At 43.3% G+C, this 21,429-nt stretch overlaps 1 protein-coding gene across 1 annotated transcript in view; it reads right to left on the bottom strand.

Annotated features, from left to right (window-relative positions):
• Positions 1-21,429, bottom strand: part of ANKHD1 (ankyrin repeat and KH domain containing 1) — a gene marked incomplete in the record, with an annotated part of 1,187,903 nt that overhangs the window by 980,055 nt on the left and 186,419 nt on the right. The window contains 2 exon segments of the mRNA XM_053717232.1: positions 4,684-4,875; positions 5,601-5,838. Coding sequence (XP_053573207.1) covers positions 4,684-4,875; positions 5,601-5,838 — 430 coding nt within the window.

Raw genomic sequence — 21,429 nt, 5'->3', positions numbered from 1 at the left:
TTTTAACAGGTCTTCTACACAATGTAAGAATGCCTGTCTTTTTATGTGGTCTGAAGACAACTGAGACCTGTGGAACCTCCCCCTTGGGGGAAGTCCCTTGAATTCCAGAAGATAACCTTGGGAGACTATTTCTAGCGCCCAAGGATCCCGAACATCTCTTGCCCAAGCCTGAGCGAAGAGAGAGAGTCTGCCCCCCACCAGATCCGGTCCCGGATCGGGGGCCAACATTTCATGCTGTCTTGGTAGCAGTGGCAGGTTTCTTGGCCTGCTTTCCCTTGTTCCAGCCTTGCATTGGTCTCCAAGCTGGCTTGGCTTGAGAAGTATTACCCTCTTGCTTAGAGGACGTAGCACTTTGGGCTGGTCCGTTTCTACGAAAGGGACGAAAATTAGGTTTATTTTTTGCCTTGAAAGGCCGATCCTGAGGAAGGGCGTGGCCCTTACCCCCAGTGATATCCGAGATAATCTCTTTCAAGTCAGGGCCAAACAGCGTTTTCCCCTTGAAAGGAATGTTAAGTAGCTTGTTCTTGGAAGACGCATCAGCCGACCAAGATTTCAACCAAAGCGCTCTGCGCGCCACAATAGCAAACCCAGAATTCTTAGCCGCTAACCTAGCCAATTGCAAAGTGGTGTCTAGGGTGAAAGAATTAGCCAATTTGAGAGCATTGATTCTGTCCATAATCTCCTCATAAGGAGGAGAATCACTGTCGACCGCCTTTATCAGCTCATCGAACCAGAAACATGCGGCTGTAGCGACAGGGACAATGCATGAAATTGGTTGTAGAAGGTAACCCTGCTGAACAAACATCTTTTTAAGCAAACCTTCTAATTTTTTATCCATAGGATCTTTGAAAGCACAACTATCCTCTATGGGTATAGTGGTGCGTTTGTTTAAAGTGGAAACCGCTCCCTCGACCTTGGGGACTGTCTGCCATAAGTCCTTTCTGGGGTCGACCATAGGAAACAATTTTTTAAATATGGGGGGAGGGACGAAAGGAATACCGGGCCTTTCCCATTCTTTATTAACAATGTCCGCCACCCGCTTGGGTATAGGAAAAGCTTCTGGGAGCCCCGGCACCTCTAGGAACTTGTCCATTTTACATAGTTTCTCTGGGATGACCAACTTGTCACAATCATCCAGAGTGGATAATACCTCCTTAAGCAGAATGCGGAGATGTTCCAACTTAAATTTAAATGCAATCACATCAGGTTCAGCTTGTTGAGAAATGTTCCCTGAATCAGTAATTTCTCCCTCAGACAAAACCTCCCTGGCCCCATCAGACTGAGTTAGGGGCCCTTCAGAAATATTAATATCAGCGTCGTCATGCTCTTCAGTATCTAAAACAGAGCAGTCGCGCTTACGCTGATAAGTGTTCATTTTGGCTAAAATGTTTTTGACAGAATTATCCATTACAGCCGTTAATTGTTGCATAGTAAGGAGTATTGGCGCGCTAGATGTACTAGGGGCCTCCTGAGTGGGCAAGACTCGTGTAGACGAAGGAGGGAATGATGCAGTACCATGCTTACTCCCCTCACTTGAGGAATCATCTTGGGCATCATTGTCATTGTCACATAAATCACATTTATTTAAATGAATAGGAATTCTGGCTTCCCCACATTCAGAACACAGTCTATCTGGTAGTTCAGACATGTTAAACAGGCATAAACTTGATAACAAGTACAAAAAACGTTTTAAAATAAAACCGTTACTGTCACTTTAAATTTTAAACTGAACACACTTTATTACTGCAAATGCGAAAAAACATGAAGGAATTGTTCAAAATTTACCAAATTTTCACCACAGTGTCTTAAAGCCTTAAAAGTATTGCACACCAAATTTGGAAGCTTTAACCCTTAAAATAACGGAACCGGAGCCGTTTTGAACTTTAACCCCTTTACAGTCCCTGGTATCTGCTTTGCTGAGACCCAACCAAGCCCCAAGGGGAATACGATACCAAATGACGCCTTCAGAAAGTCTTTTCTAAGTATCAGAGCTCCTCTCACATGCGACTGCATGCCATGCCTCTCAAAAACAAGTGCGCAACACCGGCGCGAAAATGAGGCTCTGCCTATGCTTTGGGAAAGCCCCTAAAGAATAAGGTGTCTAAAACAGTGCCTGCCGATATTATTATATCAAAATACCCAGATAAAATGATTCCTCAAGGCTAAATATGTGTTAATAATCAATCGATTTAGCCCAAAAAAAGTCTACAGTCTTAATAAGCCCTTTTTGAAGCCCTTATTTACAATCGTAATAAACATGGCTTACCGGATCCCAGAGGGAAAATGACAGCTTCCAGCATTACATCGTCTTGTTAGAATGTGTCATACCTCAAGCAGCAAGAGACTGCTCACTGTTCCCCCAACTGAAGTTAATTGCTCTCAACAGTCCTGTGTGGAACAGCCATGGATTTTAGTGACGGTTGCTAAAATCATTTTCCTCATACAAACAGAAATCTTCATCTCTTTTCTGTTTCTGAGTAAATAGTACATACCAGCACTATTTCAAAATAACAAACTCTTGATTGAATAATAAAAACTACAGTTAAACACTAAAAAACTCTAAGCCATCTCCGTGGAGATGTTGCCTGTACAACGGCAAAGAGAATGACTGGGGTAGGCGGAGCCTAGGAGGGATCATGTGACCAGCTTTGCTGGGCTCTTTGCCATTTCCTGTTGGGGAAGAGAATATCCCACAAGTAAGGATGACGCCGTGGACCGGACACACCTATGTTGGAGAAAACCTTGTCTTGACAAGACTAGGCATTCAATCTACACGCAGTCAGCTTCACAGAATCTAGATTTGGATGAATAAAAGGACCCTGAAGTAGAATGTCCTTCCTTAGCGGTAATTTCCACGGGGAAGAGGACGACATCTTTATCAGGTTCACAAACCTAATTCACAGAAGTCTGCTCCTGTTAGGTACAGGCTACAACCCAAGGAAGGAGGGAAAACGGAGTTAATTGGTAAATCAGACCAAAATCCCAGGGAACCGCTAGAGCGTCCACCAAAACTGCTTGCGGACACCTTGATCTGGAGCCATATCTGGGAAGCTTGGTGTTTACACGAGACGCCATCAAATCCAACTCCGGAACCCCCCACCCTGAGGGTTATCATTGATAATACCTCCGGATGAAGAGCCCACTCCCCTGTGTGAAAGGTTAGTTAATCCGCCTCCCATGTGTCCACACCTGGGCTGTAAATGGCAGAAATGGGGCAGTTTTTAGACTCCGCCCACCAAAGGATGAGAGAGTCACCTCCTTCATCGCTAAGGAACTCCTTGTTCCTCCCTGATGGTTGATGTAAACCACCAAAGTGATGTTGTCAGATTGAAATCTGATAAATCGGACCGAACTCAGATGGGGCCAAGCTATCAGAGCATCCTGGATATACAAAGGCAAAGAATGACTGGGGGATTGTGGAAAGTAGAAGGTGTGCTGGGGAGTTATTTGCCTCCTCCTGGTGGCCAGGAGTTGAATTCCCACTAGTAATTAGAATGGATTTGTGGACTCCCCATGCCATTGGAAAGAAATGGGCCGTCTCCTAAGCTTACATTCTTGCTTTTTAAATAAAGATACCAAAAGAACAAATAAATAAATTGATAATAGGAGTAAATTAGAAAGTTTCTTAAAATTGCATGCTCTATCTGAATCATGAAAGTAAAAATTGAGGTTTCATATCCCTTTAATGATAGATCATAACATTTTAAACAACTTTCCAATTTACTTCTATTATATAATTTGCTTCATTATTTTGGTATCCTTTGTTGAAGGAGCAGTAATGTATTACAGGGAGCTAGCTGAAAGACAATGACAAGAAACAGATGTGCCGCCACCAATCAGCAGCTTCTGAACCTACCTAGGTATGATTTTCAACAAAGGATACAAAGAGAATGAAAAAAATTAAATAGAAATTAATTTGGAAAGAATGTTAAAGATTATATGTTCTATGTGCATCATGAAAGTGAAGGTCAATATCGATGAATCAGTGCCCAGTTTTTAATAATCCTACTAAAAACAAGGGCACTTTAATTCATCAAAATTGACATTTCACTAGTTTTCTTCAAAAACTTACCTTTTAATCCTGACAGCCGCTGCAGCGCTTCCTTCGCCCGTCGCAAGCCCTCTTAGTGGGTCCAAAATGACGAATACAGCTTCCTCCAATCACAGCGTTGCATCAGGTCATGATTCCCCCGGGAGGGGGGGGAGCCGTGATTGGAGGAAGCCGGATACATAATTTTTGACGTATGAAGAGGCTTCCGACGGCCGGGGGAATTGCTGGAGCGGCTCTCAGGATTAAAAGGTAAGTTTTTGAAGAGAACAAGTGAAATGTCAATTTTGATGAATTAAAGTGCCCTTGTTTTTAATAGGATTATTAAAAACCGGGCACTAATTCATCAAAACTGACCTTCACTTGAAAGAAAAATGTTGGTGTGTCACTTTAAAAAAGGATTAGGCTTTAGAAATGACAGCATTATCTATTAAATACGTGATCTATACAATTGAGTTACTTTTAGAAAACAAATTTGTCATTTTCGGTAGAACATAGAGAGATAATTGTAAAATACGTTATAGCGCAAGGGGTATTGTGCCATAGCATACATACATTTAAAATAATATATTCATTCTTCTAAAAATACTTGACATTTTAGTTATAGCAAATAACGTAACATGTTCAACATTTACCTGCTGATAACAAATATTTTACTAGTTCAAGATGCCCCTCTTGAGCAGCTTCCATTAGAGGTGTAGAACAACCAAGTTCTATATCAGCTCCGGCTTTGATAAGAAAATCAGACACTTCTGAAAACCCACCACAACATGCCAACGTGAGAGCAGTTTCTTGAGTTTCTTCAGTCTGGGCATTTATATTTGCACCTACAATTGATATAGATTTTTTTAACTCACGCACACTTACATTTTCATCATACAATTAAAAATCTGTGCAAAATCTGCTTCCTTTGCAAATCTATGAGGACCTTACCTTAAAATCTACCTTAAATATATCTAAGTTTATTTCTTACTTCTTGATTATTGATAACTTTCTTTACAATCAATATAAACTCACAAATAATACATCTTGACAATAGGTTAAAGACTTTCATCCAGGTTTGCCCAACCGACAAATTAAATGGCCACATTGTGGATCCTAACCTTGCCATGTGGCCCTCTGAGGTGCTGTGTAGCACTTATATTTGGAATTATGGGATCATGTGGTACTTATTTGCAGAACATGTATGTTCAGTGTATAATGTAGAGTAGAATAGAATCATTAAACTCATCTTCCCATTTTCAAGACAATGTCCGCCAACACCACTTCCATTATCAACTAAAGTTGAAGCAGAGCTCAAGTAAAGAAACAAAATACAATCCCACCAATTTATTTAATAAAAAAACATAAGGGAATTGCGGCTGTAAGCCAATTTCTCATGACAAGATCTTCACACAACTGTAAAATACATAGTTTACCATATGGTACTAATGTAACAGCAGGAGAGCAAAGACAAATCAGAAAGATGACTAATATTGGTATGTAAAATCTAGATAACTATCCTTTACCCTAAACGTATTACTTATGTTCTAATTCAAAACAACATTCTCACCTTGTGCTAAAAGAAGAGCGACCATTTCTTCATGTCCTTCACGTGCTGCCTCCATTAATGGAGTGTAACCTTCATCATTTACTTCTTCCAGATTAGCTCCTCTTTCAATCAAAAGGGCAGCAAGTTCTACATGCCCACCACAAGCTGCTAATGTCAGGGGTGATTCAAATGAATCTGCAGGCATGTTTACTTGAGCTCCACTATCAAGCAGCAGACGTGCTACCGCAACATGTCCATCCTACAAAATCAATGGAACATTAGAAAAAAAAAATGTTACATTATTTTATTTTTGCATAAACACAGTATGTCCATAATTGTAGTCAATTATCTGTATGCAAATTAAATTATTTAAAAAAATATTTACAGCTCTTTTGTCAATTATCTTTATCTTATATCCTTAGATGTGGCCATTTAGGCGAAGATATAAATAAGCTCCTGCACTGATAAAACAATTGCTGTGCAGAATGTTACGCAGTCAGGATAGAGTGCATCTTGCAGGGCACATAATTCTATCTGTGGGCAGTAGGAAAAGGAGAGAAAATATTTTCTTGTACTTATTAAATGCATTTCCTCAGACAAAAGTTTGGCTAATAAATACAAATAGGTGATTAGCAAACTTAAGGGACATGAAACCCTAAAATTTTCTTTCATGATTCAGACAGAGCATGTGATTTTGAACATTTTTCCAATTTGCTTCTATTATCTAAATTGCTTCATTCTATTGGTATCCTTAGTTGAAAATCATATCTAGATAGGCTCATGAGCAGCAATGCATTACTGGGAAGTAGCTGCTGATTTGTGGCTGCATAAAAATGCCTCTTTTCATTGGCTCAACATATGTCTTCAGAGAGCTCCCAGTAGTGCATAGCTGCTCCTTCAAAAAAAGATACCATGAGAATGAAGCAAATAGAGCATGTTATTTATAACAACTTTCCTATTTACTATTTGAATCACGAAATGAACGTCTGAGGAAATGCGATTTGAAACATTTACTAAATTTACTTCTGTTATCTTTTGACGAAAAGCAGGGTTGTATGCTTAGGAGCCGACCCATTAATGGAGCACTATATGGCAGCAGTTTCGCAAGAGCATTAGATTGCAGAAACTATGTCCTGTCATGAAGAGATACCAAGGTAGGCATCTACAGCACTACAATACAGAATATAATGGGAACAAAGCAAATTTTATAATAGAAGTAAATAGGAAACTTTTTTTTAAAATGGTTTGCTCTGTCTGAATCAAGAAAGAAAATGTTTGTTTCATATCCCTTTAAAGAAAAGCTAGAACTAGAAATAAACAGATACAACTGCCTGTAAAACCTTGTGGCCACACAAAGCTTCAGCCAAAGTTCACACATCTTAAACTTGAAAATGTTAATTGTTTGAAAAGATAGATAACAGAATTTATGCTTACCTGATAAATTACTTTCTCCAACGGTGTGTCCGGTCCACGGCGTCATCCTTACTTGTGGGATATTCTCTTCCCCAACAGGAAATGGCAAAGAGTCCCAGCAAAGCTGGCCATATAGTCCCTCCTAGGCTCCGCCCACCCCAGTCATTCGACCGACGGACAGGAGGAAATATATATAGGAGAAACCATATGGTACCGTGGTGACTGTAGTTAGAGAGAATAATTCATCAGACCTGATTAAAAAACCAGGGCGGGCCGTGGACCGGACACACCGTTGGAGAAAGTAATTTATCAGGTAAGCATAAATTCTGTTTTCTCCAACATTGGTGTGTCCGGTCCACGGCGTCATCCTTACTTGTGGGAACCAATACCAAAGCTTTAGGACACAGATGAAGGGAGGGAGCAAATCAGGTTACCTAAACGGAAGGCACCACAGCTTGCAAAACCTTTCTCCCAAAAATAGCCTCCGAAGAAGCAAAAGTATCAAATTTGTAAAATTTGGCAAAAGTGTGCAGTGAAGACCAAGTCGCTGCCTTACATATCTGGTCAACAGAAGCCTCGTTCTTGAAGGCCTATGTGGAAGCCACAGCCCTAGTGGAGTGAGCTGTGATTCTTTCAGGAGGCTGCCGTCCGGCAGTCTCATAAGCCAATCGGATGATGCTTTTAAGCCAAAAGGAAAGAGAGGTAGAAGTCGCTTTTTGACCTCTCCTTTTACCAGAATAAACAACAAACAAGGAAGATGTTTGTCTGAAATCTTTTGTAGCCTCTAAATAGAATTTTAGAGCACGGACTACGTCCAAATTGTGTAACAAACGTTCCTTCTTTGAAACTGGATTCGGACACAAAGAAGGTACAATTATCTCCTGGTTAATATTTTTATTAGAAACAACCTTAGGAAGAAAACCAGGCTTAGTACGCAAAACCACCTTATCTGCATGGAACACCAGATAGGGCGGAGAACACTGCAAAGCAGGTAACTCGGAAACTCTTGTAGCAGAAGAAATTGCAACCAAAAACAAAACTTTCCAAGATAGTAACTTAATATCTACGGAATGTAAAGGTTCAAACGGAACCCCTTGAAGAACTGAAAGAACTAGATTTAGACTCCAGGGAGGAGTCAAAGGTCTGTAAACAGGCTTGATCCTAACCAGAGCCTGAACAAATGCTTGAACATCTGGCACAGCTGCCAGTCTTTTGTGTAGTAAGACAGATAAAGCAGAGATCTGTCCCTTTAGAGAACTTGCAGATAATCCTTTCTCCAAACCTTCTTGTAGAAAGGAGAGAATCTTAGGAATTTTTATCTTATTCCATGGGAATCCTTTGGATTCACACCAACAGATATATCTTTTCCATATTTTATGGTAAATCTTTCTAGTTACCGGTTTTCTGGCCTGAACCAGAGTATCTATCACAGAATCTGAAAACCCACGCTTCGATAGAATCAAGCGTTCAATCTCCAAGCCGTCAGCTGGAGGGAGACCAGATTTGGATGTTCGAATGGACCCTGAACAAGAAGGTCCTGTCTCAAAGGTAGTTTCCATGGTGGAGCCGATGACATATTCACCAGGTCTGCATACCAAGTCCTGCGTGGCCACGCAGGAGCTATCAAGATCACCGAGGCCCTCTCCTGATTGATCCTGGCTACCAGCCTGGGAATGAGAGGAAACGGTGGAAATACATAAGCTAGGTTGAAGGTCCAAGGTGCTACTAGTGCATCTACTAGAGTCGCCTTGGGATCCCTGGATCTGGACCCGTAGCAAGGAACCTTGAAGTTCTGACGAGACACCATCAGATCCATGTCTGGAATGCCCCATAATTGAGTTATTTGGGCAAAGATCTCCGGATGGAATTCCCACTCCCCCGGATGGAATGTCTGACGACTCAGAAAATCCGCTTCCCAGTTTTCCACACCTGGGATGTGGATCGCAGACAGGTGGCAGGAGTGATCCTCCGCCCATTGAATTATTTTGGTCACTTCTTTCATCGCCAGGGAACTCCTTGTTCCCCCCTGATGATTGATATACGCAACGGTCGTCATGTTGTCTGATTGGAACCTTATGAATCTGGCCTTTGCTAGCTGAGGCCAAGCCCTGAGAGCATTGAATATCGCTCTCAGTTCCAGAATGTTTATCGGGAGAAGAGACTCTTCCCGAGACCATAGACCCTGAGCTTTCAGGGATTCCCAGACCGCGCCCCAGCCCACTAGACTGGCGTCGGTCGTGACAATGACCCACTCTGGTCTGCGGAAGCTCATTCCCTGGGACAGATGGTCCAGGGTCAGCCACCAACGGAGTGAATCTCTGGTCTTCTGATCTACTTGAATCATTGGAGACAAGTCTGTATAGTCCCCATTCCACTGTTTGAGCATGCACAGTTGTAATGGTCTTAGATGAATTCGTGCAAAAGGAACTATGTCCATTGCTGCAACCATCAACCCTACTACTTCCATGCACTGCGCTATGGAAGGACGAGGAACAGAATGAAGCACTTGACAAGAGCTTAGAAGTTTTGATTTTCTGACCTCTGTCAGAAAAATCCTCATTTCTAAGGAATCTATTATTGTTCCCAAGAAGGGAACTCTTGTCGACGGAGACAGAGAACTTTTTTCTATGTTCACCTTCCATCCGTGTGACCTGAGAAAGGCTAGAACGATGTCTGTATGAGCCTTTGCTTTTGACAGGGACGACGCTTGTATTAGAATGTCGTCCAAGTAAGGTACTACTGCAATGCCCCTCGGTCTTAGAACCGCTAGAAGGGACCCTAGCACCTTTGTGAAAATCCTTGGAGCAGTGGCTAACCCGAATGGGAGGGCCACAAACTGGTAATGCTTGTCCAGAAAAGCGAACCTTAGGAACTGATGATGTTCTTTGTGGATAGGAATATGTAGGTACGCATCCTTTAGATCCACGGTAGTCATAAATTGACTTTCCTGGATAATGGGTAGAATCGTTCGAATGGTTTCCATCTTGAACGATGGTACCCTGAGAAATTTGTTTAGGATCTTCAAATCCAAAATTGGTCTGAAAGTTCCCTCTTTTTTGGGAACTACGAACAGATTGGAATAAAATCCCATTCCTTTTTCATTTATTGGAACTGGGTGTATCACTCCCATCTTTAACAGGTCTTCTACACAATGTAAGAATGCCTGTCTCTTTATTTGGTTTGAGGATAAGTGAGACATGTGGAACCTTCCCCTTGGGGGTAGTGCCTTGAATTCCAGGAGATAACCTTGAGAAACTATTTCTAGCGCCCAGGGATCCTGAACATCTCTTGCCCAAGCCTGAGCAAAGAGAGAGAGTCTGCCCCCCACTAGATCCGGTCCCGGATCGGGGGCTACTCCTTCATGCTGTTTTGTTAGCAGCGGCAGGCTTCTTGGCCTGCTTACCCTTGTTCCAGCCTTGCATCGGTTTCCAGGCTGGTTTGGGTTGTGAGGCATTACCCTCTTGCTTAGAGGATGCAGAATTAGAGGCCGGTCCGTTCCTGAAATTGCGAAAGGAACGAAAATTAGACTTATTTTTAGCCTTGAAAGACCTATCTTGTGGGAGGGCGATGTCTGAAATAATCTCTTTCAATTCTGGTCCAAATAGAGTTTTACCTTTGAAAGGGATGTTAAGCAATTTTGTCTTGGATGACACATTCGCTGACCAAGACTTTAGCCAAAGCGCTCTGCGCGCCACGATAGCAAACCCTGAATTTTTCGCCGCTAATCTAGCTAATTGCAAAGCGGCATCTAAAATAAAAGAGTTAGCCAATTTAAGTGCGTGAACTCTGTCCATAACCTCCTCATATGGAGTCTCTCTACTGAGCGACTTTTCTAGTTCCTCGAACCAGAACCACGCTGCTGTAGTGACAGGAACAATGCACGAAATTGGTTGTAGAAGGTAACCTTGCTGTACAAAAATCTTTTTAAGCAAACCTTCCAATTTTTTATCCATAGGATCTTTGAAAGCACAACTATCTTCGATAGGAATAGTAGTGCGTTTGTTTAGAGTAGAAACTGCCCCCTCAACCTTAGGGACTGTCTGCCATAAGTCCTTTCTGGGGTCGACCATAGGAAATAATTTCTTAAATATAGGGGGGGGGAACAAAAGGTATGCCGGGCTTTTCCCACTCCTTATTTACTATGTCCGCCACCCGCTTGGGTATAGGAAAAGCGTCGGGGTGCACCGGAACCTCTAGGAACTTGTCCATCTTGCATAATTTCTCTGGAATGACCAAGTTGTCACAATCATCCAGAGTAGATAACACCTCCTTAAGCAGTGCGCGGAGATGTTCTAATTTAAATGTCACAACATCAGGTTCAGCTTGTTGAGAAATTTTTCCTGAATCTGAAATTTCTCCATCTGACAAAACATCCCTCATGGCCCCTTCAGATTGGTGTGAGGGTATGACAGAACAATTATCATCAGCGCCCTCCTGCTCTTCAGTGTTTAAAAAAGAGCAATCGCGCTTTCTCTGATAAGTAGGCATTTTGGATAAAATATTTTGCTATGGAGTTATCCATTACAGCCGTTAATTGTTGCATGGTAATAAGCATTGGCGCACTAGATGTACTAGGGGCCTCCTGCGTGGGCAAAACTGGTGTAGACACAGTAGGGAATGATGTAGTATCATGTTTACTCCCCTCATCTGAGGAATCATCTTGGGCAATTTCATTATCTGTGGCAGTACTGTCCTTACTTTGGACGCTATGGCACAATTATCACATAAATTTAAATGGGGAGACACATTGGCTTTCATACATATAGAACATAGCTTATCTGAAGGTACAGACATGTTAAACAGGCTTAAACTTGTCAACAAAGCACAAAAAACGTTTTAAAACAAAACCGTTACTGTCTCTTTAAATTTTAAACAGAAACCACTTTATTACTGAATATGTGAAAAAGTATGAAGGAATTGTTCAAAAATTACCACCACAGTGTCTTAAAGCATTAATAGTATTGCACACCAAATTTCAGAGCTTTAACCCTTAAAATAACGGAACCGGAGCCGTTTATAAATTTAACCCCTATACAGTCCCAGCTATAGTCTTTGCTGAGACCCAACCAAGCCCAGAGGGGAATACGATACCAATTGACGCCTTCTAGAAGCTTTCCCAGCAATTTTTAGATCCTCACACATGCATCTGCATGCCCTGCTCTCAAAAAACAACTGCGCAGTAATGGCGCGAAAATGAGGCTCAGTCTACAACTAGGAAGGCCCTCTGACTGGAAAAGGTGTCTAACACAGTGCCTGCCGTTTAATAAACGTTCCCCAAGTTTATAAATGCAAATTGTCAGCATAAATATGAATAAAATGCCCAAATAAAGCAATCGATTTAGCCCATAATAAGCCCTTTATTCTGTTTGTTTGACTAAGAAAATGGCTTACCGGTCCCCATGAGGGGAAATGACAGCCTTCCAGCATTACATCGTCTTGTTAGAAATATGGCTAGTCATACCTTAAGCAGAAAAGTCTGCTAACTGCTTCCCCCAACTGAAGTTACTTCATCTCAACAGTCCTATGTGGAAACAGCAATCGATTTTAGTTACTGTCTGCTAAAATCATCTTCCTCTCACAAACAGAAATCTTCATCCTTTTCTGTTTCAGAGTAAATAGTACATACCAGCACTATTTTAAAATAACAAACACTTGATAGAAGAATAAAAACTACATTTAAACACCAAAAAACTCTTAACCATCTCCGCGGAGATGTTGCCTGTGCAACGGCAAAGAGAATGACTGGGGTGGGCGGAGCCTAGGAGGGACTATATGGCCAGCTTTGCTGGGACTCTTTGCCATTTCCTGTTGGGGAAGAGAATATCCCACAAGTAAGGATGACGCCGTGGACCGGACACACCAATGTTGGAGAAAATTATTTTATTACCCATTCCCCAGTTTTGCATAACTAACACTGTTATATTAATAGACTTTTTACCTCTTATTTACTACCTTGTATCTAAGCCTCTGCAGACTGCCCCCTTATCTCAGTTCTTTTGATAAACATGCATTTTAGCCAATCAGTGCTGACTCGTAACTAACACAGGAGTGAGCAAAATGTAATCTATATGGCACACAAGCTACCGCTGCCTAGCTGTAAAAACTGTCATGATCCAGCCTAGACTTGAACATGGGACCTGTTTCTACATCTGCTACAATTGTTTCCCAGCCTGCTGACTTACCTCTTCTCCACCAGATGGCTTGTTTACAGGCTGAGGTTTTTGGAATTCTGTCTCTCTGGTTGCACCTGCCTACCAGCTGAAGTTAAACATCAGCCTACTATATTAGACAGGTTTCCTCTCAGTTCTGGGCCTTGACATTGAGTGTTGCACTTTGACAGAGCCTGTTCCAGATTATTGTTTGTATGCAGATTTGTTGGATTTCCTGGTGCCTGACTACTGCTTCGTCTTGAGATTACGCTTTTGGATTTTCCCTTGGCACTGTTTCGTTTCTAGACTGATTCCCTGGCATTTGACCTTGGATGGTTCATTGATATTTCCTAAGGACTGCCCCAGGTACTTTTGCTTGCTTGTTACTCGTTACTACAAAGTTACCAGTCTACATCCTATGCATACATCCTGCCTGCTGTTACACAATTACTTGTCTGCATCATATCTGCGTATTCCTACCAGTTACTACAGTTTCCGGTTTACAAAATCTTTACATATCCTGCCTGCTACTACAAGTTACCAGTCTACAGCATATTTAAGTATCTACATATACCCTGCCTGCTACAGCAGACTTTCATGTCTACAGCATATCTACATATCCTACTAGCCAAGACTACAGCCTTTTTACATTTTTACCTGCTTTGAGACTGTCTGAACTAAGTTACCTTGTATACTTGTCTGCACAGACACTTTGCCTTTCATCTAGTCTGCATCTTTCTGCATTGCTAATTAATGTGATCAATAAAAACATAAATTATGCTTACCTGATAATTTCATTTTCTTCTGATGGAAAGAGTCCACAGCTAGCATTCATTACTTTTGGGAAATAAGAACTTGGCCACCAGGAGGAGGCAAAGACAACCCAACCAACGTCTTAAATACTCCTCCCACTCCCCTCATCCCCCAGTCATTCTGCAGAGGAACAAGGAAGAGTAGAAGAAATATCAGGGTGAAAAGGTGCCAGAAGAATATAAGGACGCTCCACAAAAAATTATGGGTGGGGAGCTGTGGACTCTTTCCATCAGAAGAAAAGGAAATTATCAGGTAAGCATAATTTATGTTTTTCTTCTTAAATGGAAAGAGTCCACAGCTGCTTTCATTATAGCTTGGGTATTGTTTTCCCAAAAGTAGAGGACACTGAATGCCAGCTGGACCAACCCAGCCTTAGGGATCCAACACAGGGGAACAAAGAATCCTGAAACAGGTACAGGAACGAGCGTAAGGATAGCACAGCCATCCCCACAGAGTACAAGTACAACCCGACTGAAAACAGAGGACAACAAGGCCATAGACCGAAGGATCCATCCAAATCAAGGCCCAACAAGTCTGACTTGGAGCCAGCAAGACCCCAAGTTGAACAAATCCCACCTTTCCGCCTCCCATCCAGGAGAAGTCCCAAGAAAGCACTCCATCTCCATAGGGAAGAGAATATCCCCTAAAGAAAAGGGATGATGCCGGAAGGGCAACAACTCCTCAAGGCCCAAAGGCCAAGATAAATTTCCAACACAGATGTCCTAGAAAAGGACCCCCCTACAAATAGCTTGCCAAGCAGAGGCACAGCCAACCCATTCGCCTGCAGAGCAGGTAATCCACGGGAACACTGGCAAGCTGACCAGGGGAATTCAATCCTAAGGCGCACCGGAAATTGGACATTCAGCGCCAGCAGCTGGGTATGAACCAACACCCTTGAGGCACAAGCCACACAGCTAACCACAAGATGACATGGGCTACTCTTGTGGCAAAAAGTAAAAAAATACTCTGAAACCTGGCCAACAATGACCCGGTCATGTAGATGGAAGAAGGTGGAACTGAACCACTCTGTCCCTAGACAGCTACAGGTTTGAAGCCTGAACCGCAGACCACTGTGGATCATCTGGGTTCAAGCTCCCACAACTGTGGAACACCCTGACCAGCCCTGAGATTCAAGATTGCAAAACCACCCAAAACTGGGTCAGGAAAAAGGCCAAGCAAAACTTCAGCAACCAGAAGTCTAAGGGAGAAAAACAGGTCCAGGCACCGAATAGTTCAGGCGAACCTTACATTAGAACTAAACACCCCAACTGGCCAAAAAGCCAGACACAAGGGATATGGATGCATACCTAGAGAATCCGGATAGCAAGCCTCAGGACAACCAAGGGATACCTTGGGATCAAAAAAAAAAAAATCTTACTAGCAGGATTAGTCTCCGTATCACCTCCGCTCAAGCAGAGAACACAAGGAAGAGAAAGGCACTAAGCCTACCCAGCTCCGGAAAACCCAGAGTTAAACAAAGTCCCCACAGGGAACAACCATCACCCGAAACAGATCCCTAAAAGGAGATCAAACTCACCCAGAGATAATGAAAGACCCAAAGGTCTCATATAATTCACAGACAGTACACAACAAAGAGGAAAAGCTGCATCTAGAAACAATATAAACAGGTTACGCGTATACCTGCAAGGTGGGAAGAGCTGCAACTGGTTTCAAACTGCAAACATTCCGCATGCTAGACAGCTATCTGATCAAGCCCAAAAGGACAAATCCAGAGGCCTAAAAAATGAAGGCCAAATCGCTCAACTGCGGTAAGGGGTGTTAAGCCCTCCAACCCTCCACCATATGGGGGAGGCTCTAGGTTAAGATGTCAGGGTGACGCAGCAGGAAACTCCCCTGCCCAGCAATCTATGACTGAAGGCTATAAGGACTGAAACAATCCTTACCGCCTCATGGAACCACAGGTCCTCTTGAATGCTTAGTTGAACATAAAAAACAATGATAACCTGATCTACCGAACCAGCTGAGCAGAACAGCGCCACGTGTCTGAACATCCGCAAGACCGAACGAACCCTATAGGACCAGCCTGCACCTGCTTAAAATTCTTCCTCGTAGGGGAAAAAAAAGACATCTTTAACATAGGACTAACATGTCCAAAACAACTTCTGACAAAGTAATAAACAGTATTGATCCCAGAAGGTTCCCTAAGGATCAAAAACAAATTAAAAAAAGACATCCCATCGGATATAAATAAAATATAAGACGCCCAAAAAGACATAGGCCTACCCGCAGGACCAGCCAAACGGAGCCCTATCTTACAAAACTGGGAAAGATCTCAAACAAATGACAATCGGGAGATTACTTCACCCCCCCCATGTCTAATGAGGTGCACCATTCAAATTATCAGACTGAAACTCCCCGTAACTGGTAACGGTAGGGTCATTCAATAACTGAAAAACATGTCTGAGCAACACGTGAAGGAGCGCAATCCTGTAACGAAAGGCACAGCACTCAGGGACAGATACCCCCACGGGGAACTGTAGAGGCCCTACCCAAAGCGGAAGGCCCGGGACAATAGGGCATAAGCTCATTCTCAAATAAACGTCTGGACTCTGCAGACGAACAATCGCTAACATTATCTGTAAGCAAAAACGTGCTGCAACCTCCGGGGGAAACACGCCACCCCGCATGGAGAAACCATAAACTGGGTTACCCCTATGTGCAGAAGTATGATTTGGTAGGCAACTTGCCTCTCGGAGGACAGGACCCCCAGAGGCGGATGGCTCAGCAGTCCCTTGATTCCCCGAGCCACCAGGCGCTCTGAAATGGCATACGGAACATAACTGGATGACAGGAGTCAACGAGGCCACTCCGGATTCATCACCGGACACAGAATCTGAAATCAAAATAGTCTCATTATCAGAATCCTCCGTAACTGAATCTGAAATTAACACAGTCTCAGCAGCAGACGCCTGCAGGAATGCGGAAATGGAAAAATGGAACGTAACCACGCCCCGAACACAAGGTGAACCGTACAGTGCAAAAAAAAAAGCGCCCGACCAAAAGGCTGCGTCACTTCTAAAGGCTTCAATGTTCCAACTACGAGCCCAGTAAACATCACACATAAGCAGGTTGAATCACATAACATGATTATAAACCCCCCTGTTCAATAACCCCCCTCAGAAGATATTAACCCTTTGATTCGAAGATACTAAGAGAGACTCACTGAGACCCTTATGTATGTTAGACCCACAAGGTGGTAGCCTCTCTGGAAACATTCACATTACAGTACATTGAGGAATAAAGTAAAATGAAACAATCTTATCGGAATCTACACCATGGAAAAGGAACACGGCCCTTCAAGTGTGATGGATAGTAGCATCACCTCCGCCATGGACTTGAAAGAAGCAGGCAGCGAAGCAAAGTTAGACAACGCCGATTGCTTGAGGAGCCGTTAATATGAGTCGGGATGGTTTCACAGAGAGACTCTCCCTGCATCTCCGGACTCTAACTTTCATCCAAGCCCTCACTGAGAGACTGACAGGACTACTTAAAACTCCTGTCCCATGCCGAAAAGTACTACCCTCCATAAGAGACAAAAACAGAATTTATGCTTACCTGATAAATTACTTTCTCTTGCGGTGTATACAGTCCACGGATTCATCCTTTACTTGTGGGATATTCTCATTCCCTACAGGAAGTAGCAAAGAGAGCACACAGCAAAGCTGTCCATATAGCTCCCCCTCTAGCTCCACCCCCCAGTCATTCGACCAAAGGTTAGGAAGAAAAAGGAGAAACCATAGGGTGCAGTGGTGACTGTAGTTTAAACAAAAAAAATTTTACCCGACTTAAATACCAGGGCGGGCCGTGGACTGGATACACTGCAAGAGAAAGTAATTTATCAGGTAAGCATAAATTCTGTTTTCTCTTGCAAGGTGTATCCAGTCCACGGATTCATCCTTTACTTGTGGGATACCAATACCAAAGGTTTAGGACACAGATGAAGGGAGGGAACAAGACAGGTACCTTAAACGGAAGGCACCACTGCTTGCAAAACCTCTCTCCCAAAAATAGCCTCCGAAGAAGCAAAAGTATCGAATTTGTAAAATTTGGCAAAAGTATGCAGTGAAGACCAAATCATTTTTGAAAGCCCATGTGGAAGCCACTGCTCTGGTAGAATGAGCAGTAATTCTTTCAGGAGGCTGCTGGCCAGTAGTCTCATAGGCCAAACGGATGATGCTTTTCAGCCAAAAGGAAAGAGGTAGCAGTCGCTTTCTGACCTCTCCTCTTACCAGAATAGATAACAAACAAGGAAGATGTTTGTCTGAAATCCTTAGTTGCTTGTAAATAGAACTTTAAAGCACAAACTACATCAAGATTGTGTAATAGACGTTCCTTCTTCGAAGATGGATTAGGACACAGAGAAGGAACAACTATTTCCTGGTTAATATTCTTGTTAGAAACAACTTTAGGAAGAAAACCAGGCTTGGTACGCAAAACTACCTTATCTGCGTGGAACACCAGGTAAGGTGAATCACACTATAAGGCAGATAATTCTGAAACTCTTCGAGCAGAAGAGATAGCTATCAAAAAAAAAAAAACTTTCCAAGATAACAACTTAATGTCTATGGAATGTAAAGGTTTAAACGGAACCCCTTGAAGAACTGAAAGAACTAGATTCAAACTCCATGGCGGAGCCACAGGTTTATAGACAGGCTTGATTCTTACTAAAGCCTGAGCAAACGCTATAACGTCTGGTACCTCTGCCAGACGCTTGTGTAACAGGATAGACAAAGCAGATATTTGTCCTTTTAAGGAACTAGCTGACAATCCTTTCTCCAGTCCTTCTTGGAGAAAGGACAATATCCTGGGAATCCTAATCTTACTCCATGAGTAACCCTTGGATTCACACCAACAAAGATATTTCCGCCATATCTTATGGTAGATTTTCCTGGTGACAGGCTTTCTAGCCTGAATCAGAGTATCTATAACTGACTCAGAGAACCCACGCTTTGATAGAATTAAGTGTTCAATCTCCAAGCAGTCAGACGTAGAGAAACTAAATTTGGATGCTTGAAAGGACCCTGTATTAGAAGATCCTGCCTCATTGGCAGTGTCCATGGTGGGCCAGATGACATGTCCACTAGGTCTGCATACCAAGTCCTGCGTGGCCACGCAGGCGCTATCAGAATCACCAAAGCCTTCTCCTGCTTGATTCTGGCGATCAGACACGGGAGGAGAGGAAACGGTGGAAAAACATAAGCCAGATTGAAGGACCAAGGCGCTGCTAGAGCATCTATCAATAACGCCTTGGGATCCCGGGACCTGGACCCGTAGAGAGGAAGTTTGGTGTTCTGACGGGACGCCATCAGATCCAACTCTGGGGTGCCCCAGAGCTGAGTCAGCTGGGCAAATACCTCCGGGTGGAGTTCCCACTCCCCCGGGTGAAAAGTCTGACGACTTAGAAAATCCGCCTCCCAGTTGTCTACTCCTGGGATGTGAATTGCTGAGAGATGGCAGGAGTGATCCTCCGCCCACCTGATTATTTTGGTTACTTCTGTCATCGCTAGGGAACTCTTTGTTCCCCCCTGATGATTGACGTAAGCTACAGTCGTGATGTTGTCCGACTGAAATCTGATGAATTTGGCCGCCGCTAGTTGAAGCCATGCCTGAAGAGCGTTGAATATCGCCCTCAGTTCCAGAATGTTTATCAGGAGAAGAGTTTCTTCCCGAGACCATAAGCCCTGAGCTTTCAGGGAGTCCCAGACCGCACCCCAGCCTAACAAGACTGGCGTCAGTCTTTACGATGATCCACTCTGGCCTGCGGAAACATATTTCTTGAGACAGGTGATCCTGAGACAACCACCAGAGAAGAGAATCTCTGGTCTCCTGGTCCAACTGAATTTGAGGAGACAAATCTGCATAATCCCCAATCCACTGTTTGAGCATGCATAGCTGCAGTGGTCTGAGGTGTATCCGAGCAAAAGGGACTATGTCCATTGCCGCAACCATTAGTCCGATTGTCTCCATGCACTGAGCCACAGATGGCCGAGGAATGGAATAAAGAGCTCGGCAAGTAGTTAAGAGTTTTAGCTTTCTGACCTCCATCAGAAATATTTTCATTTCTACCGAGTCTATCAGGGTTCCTAGGAATGGAACTCTTGTGAGGGGGGAGAGAGAACTCTTTTTGATGTTCACTTTCCACCCGTGAGACCTCAGAAAGGCCAATACAATCTCTGTGTGAGACTTGGTTCTTTGGAAAGTTGACGCTTGAATTAAGATGTCGTCTAGGTAAGGCGCCACTGCTATGCCCCGCGGTCTTAGAACCGCCAGGAGGGACCCTAGCACCTTTGTGAAAATTCTGGGAGCAGTGGCCAACCCGAAAGGAAGAGCCACAAACTGAAAATGCTTGTCCAGAAAGGCGAACCTGAGAAACTGGTGATCTTTGTGGATAGGAATGTGCAGATACGCATCCTTTAGATCCACGGTAGTCATATATTGACCCTCCTGGATCATAGGTAAGATTGTCCGAATGGTCTCCATCTTGAATGATGGGACTCTGAGGAATTTGTTTAGAATTTTGAGATCCAGGATTGGTCTGAAAGTTCCTTCTTTTTTTGGGAACCACAAACAGGTTTGAGTAAAACCCCAGTCCTTGTTCTGCAATTGGAACTGGGTGGATCACTCCCATTGTATGTAGATCTACACAGCGTAAAAACACCTCTTTCTTTGTCTGATCTGTAGACAGACGAGAAATGTGGAACCTTCCCCTTGGAGGAGAGTCCTTGAATTCTAGAAGGTATCCCTGGGATACAATCTCTAATGCCCAAGGATCATGTACATCTCTTGCCCAGGCCTGAGCGAAGAGAGAGAGTCTGCCCCCTACTAGATCCGGTCCTGGATCGGGGGCGACCCCTTCATGCTGTCTTGGTGGCAGCTGCAGGCTTTTTGGCCTGTTTACCCTTATTCCAGCCCTGGTAAGGTTTCCAGTTTGCCTTGGGCTGTGAAGCGTTACCCTCTTTCTTTGCAGCCGGAGAGGATGAAGCGGGGCCGTTCCTGAAATTGCGAAAGGAACGAAAATTTGCTTTTTTCTTTGTTTTAAAGGCTTTGTCCTGAGGGAGAGCATGGCCTTTTCCACCGGTGATATCTGAAATAATCTCTTTCAATTCAGGCCCGAATAGGGTCTTCCCTTTGAAAGGAATGTTCAAAAGCTTGGATTTAGACGATACATCGGCCGACCAGGACTTTAGCCATAGCGCCCTGCGCGCCAAAATGGCGAAACCTGAATTTTTTGCCGCTAACTTAGCTATTTGGAAAGCCGCGTCAGTGATAAAAGAATTAGCTAGCTTAGAGCCTTAATTCTATCCATAATTTCCTCATATGAGGTCTCCGTCTGGAGCGAGTCTTCCAGCGCCTCAAACCAGAAAGCAGCTGCAGTAGTTACAGGAATAATGAAGGCAATAGGTTGGAGAAGAAAACCTTGTTGAACAAAAAGTTTCTTAAGTAAACCCTCTAAT

This window comes from Bombina bombina, chromosome 6, assembly GCF_027579735.1.
Source record: "Bombina bombina isolate aBomBom1 chromosome 6, aBomBom1.pri, whole genome shotgun sequence".
Taxonomy (NCBI): Eukaryota; Metazoa; Chordata; class Amphibia; order Anura; family Bombinatoridae; genus Bombina; species Bombina bombina.
The sequence above is the reverse complement of the archived record's forward strand: the minus strand, read 5'-3'. Positions and strand labels throughout refer to the sequence as shown.